Source organism: Nicotiana sylvestris, chromosome 12 (genome assembly GCF_000393655.2).
Source record: "Nicotiana sylvestris chromosome 12, ASM39365v2, whole genome shotgun sequence".
Classification (NCBI taxonomy): Eukaryota; Viridiplantae; Streptophyta; class Magnoliopsida; order Solanales; family Solanaceae; genus Nicotiana; species Nicotiana sylvestris.
Genome location: NC_091068.1, coordinates 6321724 through 6347853, shown reverse-complemented (window position 1 = coordinate 6347853; position 26130 = coordinate 6321724). Strand labels below are relative to the sequence as shown.

The window sequence follows — 26130 nt, the reverse complement described above, 5'->3', positions numbered from 1 at the left end:
TTTAACTGGAATTGGTCAAGAAGTCTAGTTGCTTTGTTAAAGAAAAAGGTCTTTTGTGAGTGATTTTTCATTTCAAACTATCAAAATTGTTTTATTTGCTGATTTTGAGTCGAGTTGAAAAATGGAGGAGAGGTATGAGCCATTGAAAAAACTTGGTTCTGGGCATTTTGGGGTGGCTAGACTTGTCAAAGACAAGAAAACAAAGGAACTTGTTGCTGTCAAATATATTGAAAGAGGACAAAAGGTAATTTTCCTTATTAAGTATTTTGCTTCTAATTCAATGATTTTCCCCTTGTTTGGGGAAGTACTGAATTTATTGTGTTATTATCTGTTTCAACACTTCTATTTAAACATCGTAAGCGCATATTTATAACATCAATTTCTACATGTAAATGTGTACTAATGCTTGCTAGGCTGTTTACATTACACCGTTAGGGCTTCGACCCTTTTTCGGATCCTGCGTGAATGTCGGATGCTTTATGTATCGGACTGCTCCTTTTTTTCCGCATGTAAAAACGTTTTTGAGCACTTAATATTTATCCGCTACTTCCAATCAGCTAAACCAAGCGGACTCTTACTCGATTGATCTTTCTACTGTACTCTTGTACTGGTGTCTGGTTAAGATTGAAATTTGTGCCATTTGCTCTTTCAAATGACCAAATGTAGGTTGTATTAAGTTTGATTATTACATGTTTACAATCTGAGGTATTATAAAGGGAGAAGAGGATTTTGATCACACTTGAACTTTGCAAGTGGAAAAATACCTTTAGCTATCCCCCCCCCCCCCACACACACACACACAACCACTTATTAGGAGAGTTGTTATTTATTTGTACTAATTATTATGTTAAACTTTTTAAACAGATACAGATTCTTTTTCTTATTTCAGATTGATGAGAATGTTCAGAGGGAAATTATAAATCATAGATCATTAAAGCATCCCAATATTGTCAGATTTAAAGAGGTAAATACCTACTCTTCTATTGCTATGAATACTTGATTTTATTAAAACGAAAATGTCCAAATCTTCCCTTGTACTATTCCAAATTGTTTAATTTTGCTATCCTTTAAAATTTTGGTCAATTTATATCCTTGTTATTAGCAAATCGTCTTGTATTGACCATTATCATTACTTGAGCTGAAACGTGAAATGGATGGACTCCATGTGTCCAAATTCTTCGAGAAAAAAGGATTTTATTTACCCCTCAACTTTTGACTATAGTTTAAAATTATCACTTAGGTTCGAGCTCCAAAAGAATCAAGGGCAATAACAAAACTTTTATAAGGTGGGGTAATATTAGGTCAAAAGTCCAACGGAGGACAAAGTTGCTCAAATTCAGATAGTACTTGGGCAAATTTGACCGTTACTTATGCAAATGCATTTTTTTTAATACTAAACTGAGTCGAGCGTCTATCGGAAATAACCTCTCTACTTTCCTAAGGTAGGGATAAGGTTTGCATACACATTTCGCTCCCCAGACCCCACTTGTGAGGAGCCATTTGCGTCGTTGTTAATTTCACGTATGGTTATTGAACGTGCGCGCTTTTGTTGCAGGTTTTGTTAACTCCAACACATTTAGCAATTGTTATGGAATATGCAGCAGGTGGTGAACTTTTTGCTAAAATATGCAGTGCTGGTAGATTTAGTGAAGATGAGGTTATAAAGATCTTAAATTCCTTATATTATTTCTGTATAAAAAATATGAAAATGTTAATAGTACTATCTATCTAAACAGCCTCTCTGCCATCCAGGGTAGGGGTAAGGTCTACGTACATATTACCCTCCCCAGACTTTATTTGTGGGATCCCATTGTGTTGTTTTTATAGTACTAATCTTCATTCTTGTTTTTTCAAAAAAACAGGCTCGCTTCTTCTTCCAACAGCTAATATCTGGAGTTAGTTACTGTCATTCAATGGTAAAATTCATAAATTGAAGTACTTTCGAATTTTGTTATGTTTGTTATTTTTTTTCATGAGTTTTTTTTTTCTTTAGGAAATTTGTCACAGGGATTTGAAGTTGGAGAATACACTCCTTGATGGAAGTCCAACGCCACGTGTAAAAATATGCGATTTTGGTTATTCCAAGGTTTCTTATTTTCTGTTACGAAATTCGTCGCTAATCTTTTCTTTAGTAAGATAATAGGCAGTAACTATACATTTTCTTTGTCATATAGTCTGGTTTGTTGCATTCACAACCCAAGTCGGCTGTTGGAACACCGGCTTATATTGCACCTGAGGTCCTCTCGCGGAAGGAATATGATGGGAAGGTACGAATACTCTTTTTAGATTATTACAGGAAAAAAAAAATGAACCTTGAGTTTAACTTAACAGTCGAAGACTGACTGCCTTTACCATATAAGAAGAGAACAACTCATTCTTGTTACACTCACATTTTTCACATGCATATACATGTTTCGTATTGAAAATATCGGGTTTAGTTGAATCCGAAACTAATAAGCTACATCTGCCACTGTTTCACTGGGGACATTATGCTCATTTGAAAGTTCTATATAAGAAGAGAACAACTCATACACGTTACATTCACGTTTTCAACACGTATATACATGTTCCGTATCTGAAGGAGAGCTTTGGTGTAACTGGTAAAGTTGCTGCCATGTGACCAGGAGGTCACGGGTTCGAGCGGTGGAAACAACCTCTTGCAAAAATGCAGGTTAAGGCAGACCCGTGCGATCCGACCCTTCTCCGGACCCTGCATATAGGGGAGCTTAGTGCACCAGGCTGCTCTTATATACATGTTACATGTCGAAAATGTCAAGTTCAGTTGAATCCGTAGCTAATAAGCTACATCCGCCACTGTTTAATTCACTAGGAACATTCTGTTCATTTGAAAGTTCTATATTTTACAGATTGCAGATGTGTGGTCATGTGGGGTGACACTATATGTGATGTTAGTAGGAGCATACCCTTTTGAAGATCCTGAAGATCCAAGAAATTTTCGTAAAACCATTGAGGTTAGTTTATGAAGTTTTTGATTTGAGTTCTCAACTGATGTTTTAATATTCTGTTAACTGATACAGTCAAATCTTTCTATAACAGCCGCGTTTATTTCGATATTTTTTGGATGCTTTAGTGAAATGTTGTCATAGATGACATATATTATAACGTAACATAAAAAATCGGTTCGAGAAAAACTTGGCTTTTATTTTATAGATCAAAGAGGTCTGACTGTATATAATTGTTGTGTCATTTAGCAGCTTAAGGATTTATCCTTTCTTTTTCTTTTTCAGAGAATAAAGAATGCTCAGTACTCTATACCAGATTATGTAAGAATATCTGCTGAATGTAGAAACCTCATCTCTGGAATTTTTGTCGCAAACCCCTCCAAGGTAACTCTCTTTTCTTGAAATATGTCAAATGTGTACAAGGTTTTAGTGAAAGATTCATAAATTAGGTTGTTTGTAATCAATAACGCTTCGTTGAATATCATATATAATATTGGAATAAGATGAGTTTAAATGAAGCGACATGGATGGTTAAGAGTCATACAACACCCGACTTGCTTTGGAATAAGTAGTGGCTTTCACAACATTTGGGCAAGCAGTATCGTCTTATTGTCATAATTCGGTGTTTAAGCAGTTTAGTTTTGGATGTCGTGATTTTAAGGCTTTACTTCATATCACAAAATGATTTTTTTTTACGTAGTGTCGGATGGCTTCCCTTGCTAAAGGGTGTCTCCACCACTGGATTAAGACGTAATAGTAGTAGTAGTTGTTGTTTCATTGAATATCATATCACATGAGAAGTAAGTTCTCTTTGTTTTGCATAGTTATTTGGGGCTAGAACTATTCGTATTGGGCAGAGGCGGACCTATGCAATAGGTAGAGGGTCACTGACAGTCGTAAGTTGGACAAGGGCAGACTTAATGTACGAGTTGGTATATGTTAAAAGTTCACTAAAGAAGTACAAATAATATATTCGAACCTAGTACATCAAATGAGTTGTGCTAGAATTCCAACTCGATTTCATAAAGTTCAAATCCTGAATCCGTCTCTGCTTTTGACAACAAATGATTGTACACACATTGTGCTATTGATTTGGCTTTGCTTAAATTAGCTTTTAAAAACATTTCAATTTTCAATGTACAGAGGATCACCATTCCAGAAATAAAGCAACATTCCTGGTTCCTAAAGAATCTGTCAAAAGACCTTATGGATTGTGAAAATTCAAGATTTGAAGAAATTTCAGATCAACCACAGCAACGCATGGAAGAAATATTGCGGATAATACAAGAGGCTAAGACCCCCGGAGAAGTGTCAAAACCCGACGTGCCAACAGACGTCGATGGCACGGAGGGTGACCTCGAGTCTGAAATTGACACAAGCGACGATTTTTTGGATCCTCATAGAGAGTGAGTTTAAAAATAGAACGATATGAAATATCGAGAATTCATATAGTTGATCCCGAATTGACCGGAATAAAGACGTTGTTGTTGTTGTAGAAGTAGTATCTGAAGGTCACATGGATTAATAAATTGAGTATGACTAGTAAATATGGGATTTACTATTGTTGATTGAATGATCTTTATTACTACTTGATAAAACTTTTCAAATATAACGGCTTGATTATTCAATAATGTCAATTGTCAAAGATTGAAATCCATACTTCACTTAAGTCATTAATCCCATGTTTCACTGGGTTCGTTTGGTAGGATTTTATTAGGGAAAACGATATATGTTTTAGCTTTAGTATTACTAATACCGTGTTTGGTAGTATTTTCCGTTTTATTTTTATATATAGTAAACCATGGCCAGTGGCGGAGGGGTGTCAATCAATACTCTTTCACCCGAAAATTACATTTATTGGTAGATAATTCTTTTTGTTCCATATATATTTACTATATGTTGACTTCCCTTAACTTTTACGGTATATCTAATTTTTATATTTAACATCCTTTCGTGAAAATTTTGGCTCTGCCACTGACCATGATTTTTAATATATGGATAAGCATGTATAAAGATAGAATTACCCTTTCAAAACCTTTAATACACAAAACCGTTTCGATAAAAAATAATCCTAGCATAACTAATCTCAACATTACTAGACCAACATTACTAATATACCCTATGCAATATTATTCTTATACACCCTACCAAACGACTCCAAAGTGTTCTTGAAATCAAACGTTGTAGGTTATAAATAATAGTCAACAAGAAGCAATTATTCCTGTTTGTCTTCATCACTTGCTTGACATCTACTTCTTTTACATAGAAAATAAAAAAAAACGAAACTTCCCAAGTCAACGAGAAAGTATATCACTACTAGAAAAATGACTCAAACTGGAAAAATCGGATTGATTTCCGATCGACTTTAATTCGTCGAAATTAGGTTGGTCGGTAATAAGTAGCGATAGAAGCCGATCGTAATTTCTGACCGATTTCGGTCAATCAATAAAATTTCACAAGCGGCCAAAAAATAAATTGCCGAAAAAATCAATTTGGCACAGTCAAGTTTGACCGAATTTCTAGTAGTGCTACTTTATCTACTTGAAGTTACCTGACATTAGTGCTGTTTGTGGAGTCAAAAACAACATTTTTATTCATCATAACTTTTTTAATATGTTTTTAAAATATTTCTCACTAGAAAAACTTATAATTTAATTTGTAGGAAATATATGTAGTTTCTGATTATCTTATTTTTTTTATTTAAATATTTTAAGGAAATTGTTGTCCGAACGGAGACCAAAATTGAATAAATTTGACCTTCATACCCCAAACCCGTTCATTCTTTTTGAAACGGAACAAGTATTGCTCTTTGGGCTTAGAAACTCTCTTAAGTTCATAAACTTTTATGCTTGATTTTATACTTCCAATCAAGCGCTCGAATTATACTTAAATACCTCTGATTGCAATCAAACTTTCCACACAAGCTTAATCTAACTACAGTCAAACCTTTCTATAACATCATCACTATGTAACAACACTTTACTATAAAAGCCAAGCTTTTTTGGAACCAATTTTTATGTTATGTTATAATATATGCTCTCTATAACAGCACTTCGCTATAACATCCAAAAATATTCGGAACAAACGAGGCTGTATAGAGAGGTATGACTGTATAACAACACTTCACTATAAAAGTCAAGCTTCCGAAACCTATTTTTATGTTAAGTTATAATATATATTCTCTATAACAACACTTCGCTATAACCAGATGCGGATCTAGGATTTTTAAAATATAGGTGCACCACTAAAGAAAAGGAAAAAAAATACTAAGTGGGAATTGATCTTTGTTCCTTTGGGTAAATAACTCAATATTCAACCAAGTGCACCATTCAGGCTTTGTGGAGCATGGGTGCCAACAAATAGTATTGGAATAATTCTAGAAAAAACATACATAAAATATCTAATTTGCCGGAGAGATCATGGGTTCACGTGCCCCATAAACTAACCTATACATCCGCCTCTAACTATAACATTCAAAAATATTGGAACAAACGAGACTATTATAACGAGATTTGACGTATATGAACATATTCAAAGACTCGGAATACCAATCAGAGTCCTTTAACATCGAAGTCCACTCTTGATCAGACTAATAAACTCTTAAATTTTCAAAAAAAAAATTCATTTTTTTCCCGGAAAAAGAAAAGGAAAAACAAGTAGTGTCCCACAAAGTGTTTGGCACGCGGAATCCGTACTCACCGACTACACTAGAGCTATTCTGTTTTTTACGTTAATGCTTTGAATTTGTAATACCTATCTCTAAAATGATTATTTATACACGTACGCGGATCCAGTATTTAAACTCTATGAGTTCTAATTTTAAGGTTTTTAAAATTGAACCCATTATATTTTTTAAATTATGGGTTCAAATCTACTATTTTTATAGTTTTAATAAATTTTTGTACATGAATTTTTATTCCGCGTTAAAAATTATGAGTTCAATTAAACTCATAACTAGCACATTACATCCGCCCTGTATATATGGAAGAACAAGTCGTGCTTTCTTAAAGTCAAATAAATAACAAAAGGGGAAGATATTAAGTGCATCCAGCTCTAACAAGAGGGAAATTTCCTAAACCATACCCTCTTAGGCCATTTAAAAAATAACTTCAGATAATTGTCTGTAATAAGTAGAATTTATAATCTCAAGAAAATATAATTAGGTACTTGTTACAACATATAAAATTACGTCATAGTATAAAAATTCTTTAAATTGTTGGTATATACAAGGGCAAATTTATTGCCTAAAATATGGGGTACGTGAGATCATGGTCTTTCCATCAAACTAGACTATCAACGTGTGCTGGAGTTCCAACATAATATGTTGGAAGTTTATACGCAGGAGCTTCATAATCCAGCATATTATACTGGAACTTTCCGTGTTTCAGCAAAATAGTGACTATTTTTTAATGACTTTACAAACGCTGACTATTTTTTAAATTTCAGCCCGAAAACTGACTAGTCCGTGCTATTTTCACTTTTTTATATTGTCAGCCTATATAGCTTAAAAAAATTAATTATTAATATAATTTAACCAATTTTTGCAGGTTATCTACTTTATTTTCCAGGTAACCATTTTCACGTATTATGAACAATTATATGTAGTTATCTTTTAAATGACGTGATAGTATAATTTTACTGTTAAAAGTTAAACTCATAAGTTCAAACCAACTACTATAAAAAGGATAGGAGAGTTGGAACTTTATGGTTATAGGGAATATAGAGTGTGGAAAGTGAAATGGGAAAATCATGGGTTATGTTAATGGCCATATTATTGGTCCTATTTTTGTTGAATAATTTAGAATTGAAAATTATGGCAAGTGCAAAATTGAGTGAAACAGCATGTAAAGAAGAGAGACGAATTGGTATAAATTCTTGTAAACCTGTTTTGTATGGAAAACTTCCTTCTCCTATGTGTTGTGAACGTGTTAGGGTTACTCATATTGAATGTGTTTGTAGTGTTATTACTCCCAAATTGGCTGCTCTTATTGATATCAATCGTGCTATTCGTCTTGTTGAAGGTTGTGGTCGAAGAGTCCCTCGAAAATTCAAGTGTGGAAGTAAGTTAATCTTTTTTTCTGTTTCGTCTCGCTTCTGTTAGAGATGAATTCAGGATTTAAATATATGTTTCGACTTAATCAGTATATATTTTGTATGTATAAAGTTAATCTCGAGGGGATGAGTTAGATTTAGTATCTTCTTATCTGTAGGTTTCTTTTACTATTATGTTGTTTCTTTTGCTTCTGCTATTTTATCATCTTATTTTGCAATTGTTTTGTGTATTTATTTGTTTCTTAGCCTCATATCTCCATATTTGTCTTGTTATTTCTTATCTTCCGTTGTTACTACTTTTTATTTCTGCTTATTTTATATATTTTCTTTATTGAGCTGAGAGTCTATCGGAAACAGTCTCTCTACCTTCATAGGATATGGTAAGGTCTGCGTACACTTTCCCCCCTCTTTAAATCCTAAGTGTGAGATTTATTATTGTTATTTTATTGGATAAATTAGAATCTTGAGAAAGTCTCTCATTTATCTATCAATCATTATAGATGATCTCATCCATGTTAGTTAAATATATATATATATATATATATATATATATATATATATGGAATTCAATTATTTATGGAAATGGAATTTTGCGCTTTTCCTTGAACTAGAGCCTAATTTTGAGATCTTCGAATAGAATTAAGGATTTAATGTTACTGTTACAACAAGTAAAGATTAAATATTGCTCAGTTTTACTTTGATATTCTAAGAAGTCCTTCAATAGCTAAAAAAAAAAGTTTGGTCACTAAGCTTCCGTTATGTGTGGGGTCGGGGGAAGAGCCAGACCACAAAGATCTATTATATGCAGTTTTACCATGTAATTCTGTAAGAGACTATTTTTACGGCTCGAACCCGTGACCTCTTGGTCACATGACAACAATTTTATTAGTTACGCCAAGATTTTGCATGTTTCTTGAAAAGTTCTCGATAATTTGATTGACTATAATTGTTGTAGCTGAAATTCGTTTATTTTTTCTTTTGTTGTTAACTACTTGCTCTAAATTTGCAGGTATTACCACACCACCATAAGGAATATAGTCAGCTTAATTGGCTTGCTGCTTGGTGTTTCTTCTCCTACTTTAGTTAATAATTAAGTTTTAATCCTCTAAGCTGTTTATGATTAGTACTAATGTATTAATATATAGATGGTTCTTCAGTTGGAATTAAATCAGAGAGGAGAATATAATATGAGTTTAAGTTATTAATGTATCGACGTATTTTCACCTATTATATAAGATTGCTTTCCATTTTTCTTAATGTTGCCGATTAATATTTGTCTTTTAAATGACCTACTACTGTAAAAAAAATTTTAAGTTGTCAATGCATAGAACTTATATACACGAAAAATAAAACTAATCTAATCACAAGATTCTGCAAATTTTTTCACATGAGAGTTTTGCTTGAATCACTCAAAATAAAACATGTTATAACTCTAAAACATAAGCTAATAGGATAGTGAATTTTAGATACAAGGCGAAAAAATCCAAAATTTTCCAGTTTTTCCCTGCTTTATTCACGTCCGAACCAGTGAAAGCAATAGCTAAAAAATATAATAATAATAATAATAATAATAATAATAATAATAATAATAATAATAATAATAATAATAATAATAATAATAATAATAATAATAATAATAATAATAATAATAATAATAATAATAATAATAATAATAATAATAATAATAATAATAATAATAATAATAATAATAATAATAATAACCCGACGTGAATCGAACACGCAACCTTCTGATCTGGAGTCAGACGCGCTACCATTGCGCCACGGATCCGGATGTTTATTAGCTACATCTCAATTTAATAAATCGACAAAACAAATATCTTATTCTTTCATTGACTTTTGTTATAAATTTCAAATAAAATAAATCCAATTAAAAAATGAAATTTTAATGAGAGTCTTTTAGCCACATTAGAAACTTTTATATTAGTAGAAAAATTCTAATATATTTATTTTTATGTTGTATAATTTTGACCTAAAATGAGTTTGAGTGAAGAAATATGGTTAGTGAAAATTCATACACCCGACTTCACTTGTTTGAAATTAAGGCATCGGAAGCATTAATATTTTTATTGATAGTTCGTCTTTTCTATTCTTGATTGCTGACAAATAGTTATAGAGTATGAAAAAATAATATCTTGTAGCTAAACAAATTTAATAACATCGGAAATGGATCTTAGGTAGTAAAATTTGATAGACTCAAATATGATGTCTTTAATTATGAAAATATACCAATTTAATCATCATTAACGAACCTGTATTATTCTAACGGGAAGAAGTACCATATAGGGTAATATGTATTATCATTTCATTTTTCCATAGAAAAATGAATTATTGAGAATTCTTCGAACCATAGGCCTTCAAAATAAATACATTCAAACTCTCTATAATAGCATTCCTATATAACAACACTTTACTATAAAAGCTAAGCTTTTTTCGAAACCAACTTTTATATTATGTAATAATATATGTTATCTATAATAATATTTCGCTATAACAACCAAAATATCCAGAACAAACGAGGCTGTTATAGAAAGATTTGACTATATCTCCAACATGCAGTACAAGAAAAGATTTTATCTTGATAGACAAAAAACTTTCAAGAAAATACATCTAAAAGCATTTTTGTGAGGTTAGATGATTTTGTGGCATTTTCACGAACTAAAATTAAAGATTCCTACAATAACATTACAATTTACACGTTTGTAATAATGGATAACACAAGATTTCGGGAATAGAAAAAATTCTGATATGAGACGTTTTCCCTTTAATTTGTTTACGTAATACGAATCCGAATAAGTCAGGCCTCAAAGCAAATACCCGACACCCAATAACAACAACGTCAAACCCAGCTTAATTTCATATGTGGGAAGGGTCATGTGTACGCAGTCTTATCCCTATCCTATAAAGGCAGAGAGGTTATTTTCGATGCACCCTTGGCTTAAGGACCGATAAAAATAAAGCAACAAACAATAACATCCAGGGGCGGATCTACATATAAAAAATTGGGTGTTCGGGCACCCATTAACCTCGACCCCGAACACGTATAATTATATAGAGAATTTAATAAAAGGGATATAATAAAATAGCAAGCACCCAAATAACAAAAGACTTGGTGGGTACTTTGGTTATGATGGGTGTTGAAGGGCTCTAAAAGTCTATAGTCGAGAGATCGAATCTCACGCTCCTAGCTAGACTTTTTCCTCCATTTATCAAGCACTAACTTTCTTTTGCTCCAATTATCAGGTCTCTATTTTGCTCTTTAAGTTTTTTCTGGCGACTTTTGTTTATCAAATACTACTACTTTTATTCTTTTGGTTCTAACTTTGTTTTACCTTTTTTTTTAACTTTCTTTTGTTACTTGCTCCAATTACCTTTTATTCTTTTTTTTTTAACTTTCTTTTAAAAATCAAGAATTCCTCCAGAACCGTAAATTGTATTACTCATCACATATTTAGGGCGTTGTTCATATAGGTACTATAGTTTTCTCATTAATTTTTTTTTCTCCATATTTGTCACACCTCCTTTTTGCGCACCTACCCCGAAGGATAATGCACAAGGGAGTTTTTTCTAATTTAAGTGACATTATTCGAAATGGGATTATTTATTTATCTCAGAGTCGCCACTTGGGATAGATTTGGCTGTTGGTATCCCAAGTCACCAGTTTATCTTGAATCCCAATTCGAGAAAAATATTCGACTTTCCAAATGAAGTCTGCGAACCAAAAATTCTAAGTAAGGAATTCTGTTGACCCGAGGGAAGGTGTTAGGCACCCCCGGATCCCGTGATTCTAGCACGGTCGCTTAAATTGTTGTAATGGCTAAATATCTGATTTTAATACATGTTATAACTTATGTACTTTATTAACTTTAAATCGCTTTTATTATTATTTTTAATAGAATTGCAACGTCGTGAAAACGCGTCTCGAACCACGTCGCAATCAATGCACCCGTGGTTGTTGACACATTTTGACTCCGTTGAGATTTGGATTTGGGTCACATAAATGTGCATCCGAGTTTAAGGAGATAATATTATTAAGAACGCGCCTAAAGAGGCTAGCGTATTATTATTTTTGGGGAAGGCTATAAAATTCGCTAAACGGCCATTCCGAATTCTAAGTATTTTATTATGACCAATTATTGAGGGCCCCGCAATTTGTATTTTTTTTTATTATTTGGCGAGGCTCGTCTCATCATTTTTTTTTATTTTTGAAGGCCAACCTAAAGCAAACTACGATTTTCTATTTAATTTGTCTCTAATAATAAAAGAAGAAACCCTAATTATTTAGCCTATTTGAAAGGGTCAAATCCTTATAAATCCATTTCAGATCAGCCAGGCCCAATAACTAAATAAATAAAAATATATAATTTTAGCAACTCGTTCAAGACAGCCCATATTGTGTTCATAAGGGGGCTGGACGGTTTGAGCCCATAGTGAGCCCAGAAACATGACAACGGTTTCAATTTTCGAGGCATGCCAGTGTTTTATGCCCAAATAGCCCTTTTTTAAATCAAATTGTATGTTAGTCCTCAATCAATGGACACTCAGACCATTCAATTCATTTAATAGTGCACATATATGGTAAACGTGAACATTAATTTCATTTATAAAGGGGTGGGGATGAGATGGACTTTCAACATGCAAATGCAGCGTGTATTATTTCAGAGATGAGATGTATCTAGTGCTTTTGAATTCACAACGTATATAGTTGTATAAACCCGGCAATCCAAGTTAAAACTCAACTTCATGTTGTTAAACTAACAAACTACGTGAGTTATTGATGTATTCCTTTAAGCACATATTAAATTATGACTCACTGTCTATGAATAAGGTATCCAATGCTAAATGAACTTGAATCATACTAAAAGCTATACTAAGCAGTTGTATTGACACAAATTTCCAATTACTCCAGCCCAGGACAGTCCAAGACTAACTACAAATGAATTGAAATTAGTCCACTACTCGACTGTTTAATGATTAATTTCAAAATGCAGATCTAGAACCAGTTGATTCTGTTGCTAAAGCTTTCAATTAAACTAATCACAAAATGACGTTATTAAGGCTATTAACTAAACAAAGTTCAGCAACTAGATAGTCCATTAACGGTCCAAAACAATTCTAATTATACAGTATACCATCCCAACCAATACCAATCGAAATTAAGTTATATTAAGTAATTACCCATCAACTAATATCTATTTTGAAACACAGGTACAGGGTAAGCTACATGAGCACAGATGTGGAGGCCAAGGCATGAATATTTCTATTTTCATCTTTCAAGTCAAAGCTACATCAAAGCTTAATTCGAGTGTGTACCTGGAAATATGAAAAATGAGAATGAAGTATCAGCAGCAGTAACTAGCATGCCACACTAACCCAAATTCAAGCAGCACAGGGTCAGATTCGACTCTAGAACAACCTCGATGACCCAGAAGTGAGAGAAGAAGACCAACTGAATGCTCAAATTAGAATCGATTAAAACCCAGCAAACTTGAAATTTCACCCAGAACTACCTCTGCCAGTAAACTACCCAAAACAGTTTGACTAATACCCAAAATAGCTCGAATTCGAACCTTAGAATCAGTAGGAATCAGAATGAAACAATTAACCTACAACTTATCTAATACTTCAATGCAACAGTACTCTATTTTTGTAGTTTTTTGAGAATTTTCTTTTTTTGTTTGGTTTTGAAGGTTTTTTTTTTAAATTGTTTTTTTGTATTTTTTGTGTATTTGAATGTCAAATGCAGATTTCAAATTTTTTTTGAGAAAAGTGAGAGAGACTTTTCAATAGGAATATTTTATGGCTGAAGTTCTCCTTTTCAGGGGTCTCCTCTTGTTTGATTTTTATAGGCCTTTTTGAAAAGAGGAGCCCTCCCCCTTCAAAATAAATAGGCTGCCCAGACTTAAAGTATAGTTCCTAATCTGTCCTTTCCACCTTTTGTTGTCTAGGCATGGGTTTTCTTATTTAACAATCTCCTGAAGTTTAAAAAGTAATGCATATCCTACTGTACAACAGGTTTCACTACCTATGCCATGTGCATTCTCAGCTTTTATTATTAAAACTCATCCTACATCTGACTTCCCACCTTTAAAGATGTCAGCCACGATGTATTTGCACTATAGATTCCCTCTTTTAATTAAATTATTCATTAATTTAATGGTTCACTACATACTCAACTGGCAGTCCACTTAATCTAAACCTTTTTTAGGTTTTCAAATCCCAAACTAAACTCTGAAATCTACATTAAAACTGCAGCTATAACCAATTCAACTTCCTAAATTCTGGACTGAACTTCAACCACAGTGTGATCTTGACTCAAAACTATCCAATTATGCATTAAAACTCAGCAGTAAGCATATTAGGATTAAACAAACTCAGACAAAAGCAATTAACAGTGAGCTTAACTAATGAGTCGAGCATCAGCAAAGCGAATCGAATTCTTAAACAAAAAAAATGCAAAGGTGGCTCGGTGAATATGTTTGAAGCTGCACTTGAAGCTAACACCTGGGGCGAGACTCAGAAGGTGTTCCAACAAAGTGGGCTGAAATGGTAGGATATTCTAGTGGGGTATTTGGATAACTTATGGGGATGTTGGAGGTCCCACTTGCCCTGGGAAAAAGCTCAGGGAATCCAGGGATCGCACTTGGCGGTTCTTTTCCATTGGCCCAAGCGTCCCACATTTCCATCGTACAGAGACGCAAAATTCTATTTTCCTCAGCCGTTGCTGACTCAGAAGTTATGATGGCCGAGATCGTACTATCCTCTAGAATAGGAAATGTTGGCAGAGGAGAAGACATTTCAACGCTTCCTTTTGACCTTGTGAAGTATGAATGTGAAGCCAGACTACCACAAAATCAACCACCTTACTATAGAACCTTTACAATAGTAGACAACAAACCAGTTAGTCTGAAGCAATTAATACATAGGAAATCGCACGTTGGGGTGTGATGCACCTATACAATTAAATGTATTTCTACATGTTTCGCAACGGCTGCATGCTTCATCCCGGCTCTGCTTATTTTCCCAATTTTCTTTTTCTTTCCACTTTTGGCTTTTGTACTTCTCCTCTTATTCCCTTTTTCCACTCTTTTCTTTCCTCTCTTTCCTTGCCCTTTTTTTCGTTTTTCTTTTGGTTTTTCTTTGGCTCTCTTTTTCACATCCCTCTCTTATTTGAGTTATTTACAAAAATCGTGACCGGATCCGATGAGGATTGCCTACACGACGCCGCGTGAATTAGATCATTACGTAGTTCAAGAAAAACAAGTGCGAAAAATAAAGAAATAATTTTTTGGGAATTTCAAATTTTCATTAATAAAACTCCTAAACTTTCTATTACAAAAGACTTTAAACTACTCATTTTCTTGGAATTTTAAAACTACCAACAGACTAAAAAAATTATTTCCAAAATGCAGACTCAATAAGTGAAAAATCATGAATACATCAATGATTCGACTCCTGGGGCCCGTGGGACATCATTCGATCTCACGGGCCTACGTGCAAGATCCCCTTGAAGCCGCTTCAAATCACTCATTATCTGACGGACAAATGTCATTATAGCAGCGAAGAAAGTGGTCTGAGTCATATCCTCACATGCATGGTATTTCATGACGATGTAGTCGGCAGTGGCTTTAACCCTCTCTCGGACAATACCCTTTTCGTGAAGTAAACGCCCGATTTGCTGATTCCGGGCTTCCAACACTTGAGTGTCATGATGATTTTGATTCCGCAATTGTTGCATATCTTCGTCCATTTGGGCCATCAAAGCATAACAATGTTCCCTATCGGCTTTAAAATTCCTGGCCTGTTTGTTCGCCTCATTTTCAAGGGTGATTAGCTTTCTCTTTAAATTGGCGATTGTCCCCTCATATTTTCTTTTCATTTGTCGCACAAACTCTGCCCTCCCTTCTGCATTCTCTGCCAATCGTGCTCGGACTTTTGCTAGACTAGCCTCAGATTTTTCTAGGTCATCTTGACACTCAAGTACTTTCTTTCTCAGACCGCTTATAAGCCTTTCATCTGTCTGGCTTCTTTCCGGGTTTCTAGCAGTTATTCTCATTTTATGGATTTGAGCTTTGAGAGCTTTGTTTTCCTGAGTTAGCTTTTTCTTTTCCCCTTCATCTGCGGCAGCTTGGATACTGTGGCCAAATTTGAGGTCCCTGATTTGTCCCTCTAATTTACTTATCTTAGCCCTATAGCTTTCTTCTTTTGCCAACCAGCCCCACTGCTCCTGCGAGTCATTAGTGAATTGTTGGGCATGAGGTCTCTTAGCAGGTCTCTCGGGCTCTCGAGGAATTTGAAATCTTTTGCCAAACTAAACCATATAATTGGGGTCCACCTCACCTCTAGCTAGATCCCGCACCATAGTCTTGGATTCGAGAAATCTGCACTCATTCCAAACATGGAGAACTCTTCCTTCTGGAAATACAACTTTTGGGCCCAATTCGACGACATGTACACTCAAATCTTCGTCATGGGGGACAGTTTGAAATCCTCCTAGTTGACGCAAAACCCTGTGAGGAGTATATGGCTGGATGCTCTGGATGCCCATTAGGAGAAAGTAACACACTTTAGCTGACATGTGTATGACTTCGGTGGCAGGGAGCCATCCGAACATCCACTCAATTTTATCCGAAGTTAAAGAACTCAAGTGGGCAAACCAAGCTTCGGTACCCTCTGGAAATTCAACCCCACCACTCGGCTTTCAAATTCTTCGATGCAATCCAAACCGGTCATGCCGTAGTTCATATACCCGACGCGGTGGCAGAGATGTTCCAGTATCCACAGTTGTAGTAGTAAGTTGCAGTCTTGGAAGAATTTTCCCCCTTCTCGACATATGGTCAAAGCTCGGTAAATCTCATATAAGATCAAGGGAACTAATGTGCCATTAGCTTTCTTGATTGCGACATCCACTATTCCCACGAGGCCCAATTCTATGTTGTCGTCTTTTCGTGGACATATTATAAAACCCAGGAATGATACTATAAAAACCAAACCCCGTCTTGCCTCCCATTTATCTTTATTTCCGGCATGGGTCAGACTAGTATTTGGTGCTTCGAAACCATGGGGATTTCCATAGCGTTGGTACAGGAACTGGAAAGTGCAAAACCCTCCAGATAAATTCCCATCCTGAATATCCCGGCTAATACTCAACATATCCAAAAACTTGTGAGGAGATACTGGTCTCGGTGACATCGGGTACCGACTTCTAAAGTTTCCGCTAAGGCCGGTGTAACCCGCAATTTCCTCTAGCGTGGGTGTGAGCTCAAAATCAGAAAAGCGAAACACATTGCGAGTCGGATCCCAAAAAGGTATCAAGGCTTCAATCACGTCCAATCTTGGCTTGATGTTAAAAAGTCCGACAAGACCACCCAAAACTTTTATCACAGTTCCTCGGCTACCTTTCCCTAGGTCATTCCATCACATGTGGAGCTGTAAGGGGATCTCTTCAAGAGCTGTGAAGGGTTCGTTTTCATCTGTGCTCATCCTGCACATTTATTAGGGTGATTTAATTAAAAAGGTTATGACTCATTTGGACTCAAGAAAAGGTTATCACTATTTTTTTATTTTTTATTTTAAAAAAAATTCATGAAGAATCCGGCTTTGCAAATACGGCCTTTCAGCACTTCGGGGAAGAAGATTTTAAGGCTGTGTTTGCTAAACAGCCAAAACCTTTAAAAAAACTACTAAAGGTGGTTGTTCTTGCAAAAACGACCTTCTGGCGCCCTTTTGGGGACATTCAACTATTTTAGACAAGAATGACATCACCTTCTTATTTACAATCAAAACAAAAAAAAATTGTTCTTTTTGGGCTACTTTTACAAAAATGAAGTTGGTCCCTTCTTATGAAAGAAATGATTCTAAATGAAATATTTTTGAATTTTGAATTTTCTTTTCAATTTTGAAAGAAGAATGAAAATATTTTTTGGATATTTGGAAGAAATTAAAAGAATATATATATATATATATATATATATATATATATATATATATATATATATATATATAAACAATTAGGGTCTAAAGAAGCAGTAAAAGAAAATATTTTTGTATATATATATATATATATATATATATATATATATATATATATATATATATATTTTAAAACAATTAGTTTCTAAAGAAGCAAATAATGGAAAATATTTTGTTTTTGGATTTTTGAAAATTGGGGTTTAAAAAAAAGACTTTTCTAGAGAGGAAGTAAAGGAAAATATTTTTGGATTTTTTTTTTGAAAATTATGGGCCGGAACCGATGAGGTTTGCCTACGTATCTCACATCCGGTGAGAATCAGACCCGCGTAGTTCGCCAGTTTTAACAGAACATGGCAGTTGAAAACTTTGGCTCATTTGGAATTTCGGCAGAGTTTCCTACCTCTCACTCCTATATTATTATTATTATATTTTTTTTTATTTTCTAATTTTTTTTATTATTTTTTTTAATTTTCTTCCTCTGTTCTAGAAGCCGGTCAACATGCAAGCCGAAACAAACAGATGCGGAAGTAGCACGTAAGATGCATCAAGATGGTCTATTTCATTTGGGTACACCTGTCCTAGACAGACCCAACCCCTGTGTTGAGTCTCCAAAGTCAAATGCACATGATGCAAACAAACGTTCCTACTAGGGATCCGGCAGGAGGCTTATTATACTAGGTTTAAAAACCTGGGTTTATTGTTCTAGACCTGGCTTACCCGAGCGGACAGCTCGAGCCGAGAGGGGCAGTGTACCGGGAATACAGAAGCTTCACCGGCTTTGCAACTTGTCCGAACCTCGTTCTAAAATTGGGATAAGACTCTAACAGAAAAGAAGTCACATGAAGTGCACACTTCCCAGATGATTTAGAAGACTCAGAGAGAGGAGGTTTTCGTAGCAATTTATATACAGTCCAAACAATATCAAAGCGGTAAAAGCGGCATTTAGCATATTAGGCTCAACATGTAAAAATCAGATAAAACAAGCCAACTATAACAGTTATTCTAAGCTCGAATTCTTGAACCCTGAACCGAAGTTCTGGGTTTGGTTCCCCAGCAGAGTCGCCAGAGCTGTCACACCTCCTTTTTGCGCACCTACCCCGAAGGATAATGCACAAGGGAGTTTTTTCCAATTTAAGTGACATTATTCGAAATGGGATTATTTATTTATTTCAGAGTCGCCACTTGGGATAGATTTGGCTTTTGGTGTCCCAAGTCACCGGTTTATCTTGAATCCCAATTCGAGGAAAATATTCGACTTTCCAAATGAAGTCTGCGAACCAGAAATTCTAAGTAAGGAATTTTGTTGACCTGAGGGAAGGTGTTAGGCACCCCCGGATCCTGTGGTTCTAGTACGGTCGCTTAAATTGTTGTAATGGCTAAATATCTGATTTTAATACATGTTATAACTTATGTACTTTATAAACTTTAAACCGCTTTTATTATTATTATTTTTAATAGAATTGCAACATCGTGAAAATGCGTCTCGAACCACGTCGCAATCAATGCATCCATGGTTGTTGACACATTTCGACTCTGTTGAGATTTGGATTTGGGTCACATAAATGTGCACCCGAGTTTAAGGAGGTAATATTATTAAGAACGCGCCTAAAGAGGTTAGCGTATTATTATTTTTGGGGAAGGCCGTGAAATTCGCTAAACGGTCATTCCGAATTATAAGTATTTTATTATGACCAATTATTGAGGGCCCCGCAATTTGTATTTTTTTTTATTATTTGGCGAGGCTCGTCTCATCATTTTTTTTTATTTTTGAAGGCCAACCTAAAGCAAACTACGATTTTCTATTTAATTTGTCTCTAATAATAAAAAGAAGAAACCCTAATTATTTTGCCTATTTGAAAGGGCCAAATCCTTATAAATCCATTTCAGATCAGTCAGGCCCAATAACTAAATAAATAAAAATATATCATTTTCGCAACTCATTCAAGACAGCCCATATTGTGTTCATAAGGGGGCTGGACGGTGTGAGCCCATAGTGAGCCCAGAAACATGACAACGGTTTCAATTTTCGAGGCCTGCCAGTGTTTTATGCCCAAATAACACTTTTTAAAATCAAATTGTACGCTAGTCCTCAATCAATGGACACTCAAACCATTCAATTCATTTAACAGTGCACATATATGGTAAACATGAACATTAATTTCATTTATAAAGGGGTGGGGATGAGATGGCCTTTCAACATGCAAATGCAGCGTGTATTATTTCAGAGATGAGATGTATCTAGTGCTTTTGAATTCACAACGTATATAGTTGTATAAACCTGGCAATCCAAGTTAAAACTCAACTTCATGCTATTAAACTAACAAACTACGTGAGTTATTGATGGATTCCTTTAAGCACAGATTAAATTATGACTCACTGTCTATGAATAAGGTATCTAATGCTAAATGAACTTGAATCATACTAAAAGCTATACTAAGTAGTTGTATTGACACAAATTTCCAATTACGCCAGCCCAGGACAATCCAAGACTAACTACAATTGAATTGAAATTAGTCCACTACTCGACTGTTTCATGATTAATTGCAAAATGCAGATCTAGAACCAGTTGATTCTGTTGCTAAAGCTTTCAATTAAACTAATCACAAAATGACGTTATTAAAGTTATTAACTAAACAAAGTTCAGCAACTAGATAGTCCATTAACGGTCCAAAACAATTCTAATTATACAGTATACCATCCCAACCAATACCAATCGAAACTAAGCTATATTAAGTAATTACACATCAACTAATATCTATTTTGAAACACAGGTACAAGGTAAGCTACATGAGCACAGATGTGGAGGCCAAGGCATGAATATTTCTATTTTCATCTTTCAAGTCAAAGCTACACCAAAGCTTAATTCGAGTGTGTACCTGGAAATATGAAAAATGAGAATGAAGTATCAGCAGCAGTAACTAGCAGGCCACACTAACCCAAATTCAAGCAGCACAGGGTCAGATTCGACTCTAGAACAACCTCGATGACCCAGAAGTGAGAGAAAAAGACCAACTGAATGCTCAAATTAGACTCGATTAAAACCCAGCAAACTTGAAATTTCACCCAGAACTACCTCTTCTAGTAAACTACCCAAAACAGTTTGACTAATACCCAAAATAGCTCGAATTCGAACCTTAGAATCAGTAGGAATCAGAATGAAACTATTAACCTGCAACTGATCTAATACTTCAATGCAACAATACTCTATTTTTGTAGTTTTCTGATATTTTTCTTTTTTTGTTTGGTTTTGAAGGGTTTTTTTTTTGAATTTTTTTTTTGTATTTTTTGTGTATTTGAATGTCAAATGCAGATTTCAATTTTTTTTTGAGAAAAGTGAGAGAGACTTTTCAATAGGAATCTTTTATGGCTGAAGTTCTCCTTTTCAGGGGTCTCCTCTTGTTTGATTTTTATAGGCCTTTTTGAAAAGAGGAGCCCTCCCCCTTCAAAATAAACAGGCTGCCCAGACTTAAAGTATAGTTCCTAATCTGTCCTTTCCACCTTTTGTTGTCTAGGCATGGGTTTTCTTATTTAACAATCTCCTGAAGTTCAAAAAGTAATGCATATCCTACTGCACAACAGGTTTCACTACCTATTCCATGTGCATTCTCAGCTTTTATTATTAAAACTCATCCTACATCTGACTTCCCACCTTTAAAGATGTCAGCCAGGATGTATTTGCACTATAGTTTCCCTCTTTAGATTAAATTATTCATTAATTTAATGGTTCACTACATACTCAACTGGCAGTCCACTTAATCTAAACCTTTTTTAGGTTTTCAAATCCCAAACTGAACTTTGAAATCTACATTAAAACTGCAGCTATAACCAATTCAACTTCCTAAATTCTGGACTGAACTTCAACCACAATGTGATCTTGACTCAAAACTATCCAATTATCCATTAAAACTCAGCAGTAAGCATATTAGGATTAAACAAACTCAGACAAAAGCAATTAACAGTGAGCTTAACTAATGAGTCGAGCATCAGCAAAGCGAATCGAATTCTTAAACAAAAAAAATGCAAACAGAAATTTCAACACAACCTAAAAATCAGAATCAGTAAAGTTTAAACTATCGATTAACATTCATAACGGATTAACTAACATACGATTGATTCATAGTCGATAATCGTATACTAACAACCAAACAATCGACCTAATTATACGGGCTGAACCGGCGAAACTGTGAAGAAAAAAGAAATCGAAAGAAAGGGTAGTAGGAGAACAAGACGACGTCAAACGACTAAAAATAAACAAGAAAATGGAAACAGAAATACCTGAAATCGATCTAAGCAAGAACAAACTTGAATTTTCCACATCTCTCCAATTTTGGTCCACTCGGACATTATTCGTGTGTTTTCTTTTAGCAAAACACAAGAATAAAGTCCAAACGGACCTAATCCGTTCACAATAACCCCCACTCGCCCATTTTTGGGATTTTAGGGTTCATCTTCGATCCAATATTCGAAGGGTTCTACGAGGATTCGAAGAATAAGGTTCAGGGTTTTGGAAAGAGGGTGCTTTGGCGGTTCAGGTGTGTTATTTTGGTCGGATTCGGAGTGGTTGCCGCCGGGTTTACGGTGAGGGGATGGATGGGTGGCGCTTAGGGTTCAGAGGTCGTTTGGTTCGTCTCTTTCAGAGACGAAAGGGGGGGGGGGTGTTTAGAAATGAGACGGGTAAAGGGGTTTGGGGAGGGGGGGTCTTTGACATATTAAAAACTGATCCCTTAATCTGGGTCGTTGGGTGATGGGATCCAACGACTCTGATTTAAAAGAAATGATGGGGCGGTCCGGTTTAGTAACGGGTCAGGGTCGGATAATGGATGTGGGTGAGTGTTGGACGATCTGGACCGTTGATCAAGTGAGATCAACGATCAGGATGGGGCATGACGGAACGACGTCGTTTGGGACGTCTATGAGGCTTGGGCCAATTGGACCGGGTAAATGGATGTTTGAATTGGGCTGATGATTATTGGGCCTGGTCCGATTTCCTTCTCTTCTTTTAATTTTTTTTTCTTTCTTTTTCAAACTAATTTTCGAAATTTAAAAACCTAAAATTCTATTCTAACTTATAAAACGCCAAATTAACTTAAATAATATTAGGTTAAGTACAAAAATCACAGTTAAACATAAAAAATACAAAATGCCTATTTTTATGATTTTCCGATCATTGCCAAATAAATTATGATTTAAGTTTTAACCCACAAATTATAAAATTAAATCCTAAGGGTATTTATTTTTTGTATTTTCCTTTTATTTGACTAATTAATTCTAAAAATGCAAAATTAATTACTAAATGCACCTGCACATATATTATTTTTTTGTATTTTTCATTAATTAAGAAAAAATAAACAGGCACGCACAAAAATGTAAAAAATTAATAAAATATCACAAAAAATTCTCAAAAATTGCATGTAAAGGAAAATTATTTTACTTTGTTTTTTATTTCTTTTGGAGTAATTGTTGTGAAGTAAAAATCACGTGCTCACAATATTTAAATAGTTTCATACTTATACGATGTATTAGTTGTAATTTTACGTCAAAAAAAGTTAAGCACCCATGAACTCAAAATCTTGTATCCGCCACTGATAACATCAGTAATATAATAAGATAATGAAAACAAGTGACATATATAACTAGGTGTGGCAAAATGGTTAAAAGAAAACAGTTTAACCACCCATATTATTTACTAAAAAAATGGGTTGGATAATGAACTTTTTAAAAACGGATCAAATATGGATAAGAACTATATTATCCATCCAGAAAATTGATAACCAATGGATAACCAATTAATCTAACTTTTACATTTGTAAAACATCAAATTGGGGATTCCTTAAGTTAGGGAGCTAACCCAAAAGTGATCATATGCAAGAAGTTATGGATAATATGATCACTCATATTATCCGCCGATTAACCCGTTTTTTATCCGTATTAAATATGGGACGAGTCAGATAATTTATCCGTTTTTTGCATTACCCGTTTCAACCCGAACCTTATCCGACCTGACCCGACCCGACAATTTGTCACTCCTATATATAACAAGTACTATAAATAACTAGGAATAAAAGAATACAAGAATATCAATCCACCACCTCCACATCTTTCTATCGTTAGTCATGTCCTCGGAAATACCCGACACCCCATAAAACAAAAACGAAAAAGATACTAGAAAGTCTATAAATTAGGTGCGGTGCATCATCCATGAAAAATTGTCCATTCTTGAACATGTAGACAGAAAAGGCTAGGTTGGTCCATAATAAGGGTATAAAGCTACTAATAGTAGTCAATAAAATATCATCTACCACTTCAGCACTTCTCACTAATATGTACGTAAAAATCGACAGTGTTTGTCAATAAAGTCAATCCCTTACTCAATATAATGTGAGAAAATCAGTTAAAAGAAGGGGAAAATGACACTGCATAATTGCTCTAAAAAAAATAATTGAAAAAATATAATTTATATATATATATATATTGTATGTTATGCGCAAAATAAATTTGACACTTATTCGACGAGTGAATATAAATAGTTTCTGGCATGACTAAAGTGATAATATAGGAGAAATTCAAAAATAGCTAGATTCGCAAGTGATAATTGAAAAATAGCCACAGTTTCAAAAGTAATTGAAATTTAGCCACTTTTTATGTAAAGATAAATCTGAACGAAAACACTATTCAAAATCCGAAAAATATTCCAGCATAATACACTGGAGTTCCAGTATAATATACTGGTCTAGCATAATACGCTGAAAGTTCATACACAGTTGCTCTAATCTCCAGTATATTATGCTAGAATTTTTCGTGTGTTGGAGTTCCAGCATAATATGCTGGAAGTTCATACACATGTGCACCAATCTCCAGTATATTATGCTTACAGCAAAATTGTTGTTATTTTTCAATGACTTTGCAAACGATGGCCATTTTTTAATTACCAATCCGAAAACTGACTAGCCCGTGCTATTTTTACGATAATATACTTCTACAAAACGCTTATGTGGCGAGTGGCATGTTATAAGTTGATGCAAAGTAGTAATTTAACTTCTCCGTAATTCGTATATTTTAGTGATTCACACATAGTTCAATCATAAAAATTAATTTATGAGCTTTATTGTTATAGAGCAAAATTGCAATAACTATATGGGAAAATAACTCATTATATAGTTGAGAGTAGAAAATAGTGAAAATGATACTATCAAGACTAGTGGAGTAGGTGTGGGATTAGATATGCACATAAAAGATGGTATTTTTGGTCAATCAAGCCACACACCTTGCTGCCGCTAGGCTACCATGTAGAGAGGGATGGGTTTGTTTGCTGCCGATAATTGTAAATGTAAAAATGTTCAAATTAAAGAATTTCTCAATACAAAAAGGATGTCAATTTTTTTAGATTAACTAAAAAAAGGAGTACTGTATAAAGTACAAGGAATTAAATACTTAATATTACTCCTTCCGTCTCATATTAACAATCGTGGTTACTAAAAATAATTATCTCAAATTATTTATCATTTTAGAAGTTCAAGACAAAACTGATTGTTTTTTCCCCTTTTTTACCTTTAGTAATAATTGTTCTTGAAAGTGGAGATAACACATAAATAGAATAAATATTTAATAAAGAGAGAATTATATTATGACATAATTAAGGGTAGAATAGTCCAATCTCTTTCCTAGTTAATATTTCTTAAGTGCATGTAAAAGAGAAACACGACACATAATATGAGACAGAGAGAGTATAATTTATGTAGCAACATCAACAACAACAGCAACAAACTCAGTGTATTTTTACAAGTGAGGTGTGAGGAGGGTGTATTTCTATAAGTGGGGTCTCGGCTGAAGAAAAGATTTGATTCCGCCATAAAGCTAGCTGTTACTCCTCCTCCTTCTCCTTAAAGATAGGATACTCCTTGGTCCTTTTTACATAACACTCTCAGCCGCCCAAGACGACTATCTATCCTTCTCTTCATACGCAATAACTTGAAAGGCAAAAGAGAAGAAGCATTGACAACAAGTAGTAACAACAATAAAATATTAAGAAAATCCGAAGCAAAGATAGCAATAAAACAATAGATGGTAACAGAGGCGGATCTAGGATTTGAAGTTGGCGGGTGCCATAATTTTTTTTAATGTATAC

The 26130-nt window shown here is 34.4% G+C and overlaps 1 protein-coding gene, 1 long non-coding RNA gene and 1 other non-coding gene across 3 annotated transcripts; 2 read left to right on the top strand and 1 right to left on the bottom strand.

The window, feature by feature from the left end:
* LOC104239562 (serine/threonine-protein kinase SAPK3-like) lies at positions 1–4602 on the top strand. The gene is made up of 9 exons (XM_009794218.2): positions 1–244; positions 890–964; positions 1556–1657; positions 1863–1916; positions 1994–2086; positions 2175–2267; positions 2868–2972; positions 3249–3347; positions 4107–4602. Exons 1-9 carry the CDS (start codon positions 122–124, stop codon positions 4371–4373), a joined length of 1011 nt encoding a protein of 336 aa, XP_009792520.1. The 5' UTR covers positions 1–121; the 3' UTR covers positions 4374–4602.
* A 3079-nt stretch (positions 4603–7681) lies between these two features.
* Positions 7682–9272, top strand: LOC104239561 (uncharacterized). Its single transcript, XR_011404397.1, has 3 exons — positions 7682–7828; positions 7985–8023; positions 9025–9272. It is a non-coding gene; the product is annotated as an uncharacterized lncRNA (long non-coding RNA).
* A 460-nt stretch (positions 9273–9732) lies between these two features.
* Positions 9733–9804, bottom strand: TRNAW-CCA (transfer RNA tryptophan (anticodon CCA)). Its single transcript has one exon. It is a non-coding gene; the product is annotated as a tRNA-Trp (tRNA).
* Between the last annotated feature and the right edge of the window lie 16326 nt (positions 9805–26130).

Coding starts and splice junctions, on each gene's coding strand:
- LOC104239562 (XM_009794218.2), top strand. CDS start 122: ATGGAGGAGAGGTATGAGCCATTGAAAAAACTTGGTTCTGGGCATTTT. Junction 1,917..1,993: donor TTAGTTACTGTCATTCAATG/GTAAAATTCATA, acceptor TTTTTTCTTTAG/GAAATTTGTCACAGGGATTT. Junction 2,973..3,248: donor ATTTTCGTAAAACCATTGAG/GTTAGTTTATGA, acceptor TTTCTTTTTCAG/AGAATAAAGAATGCTCAGTA.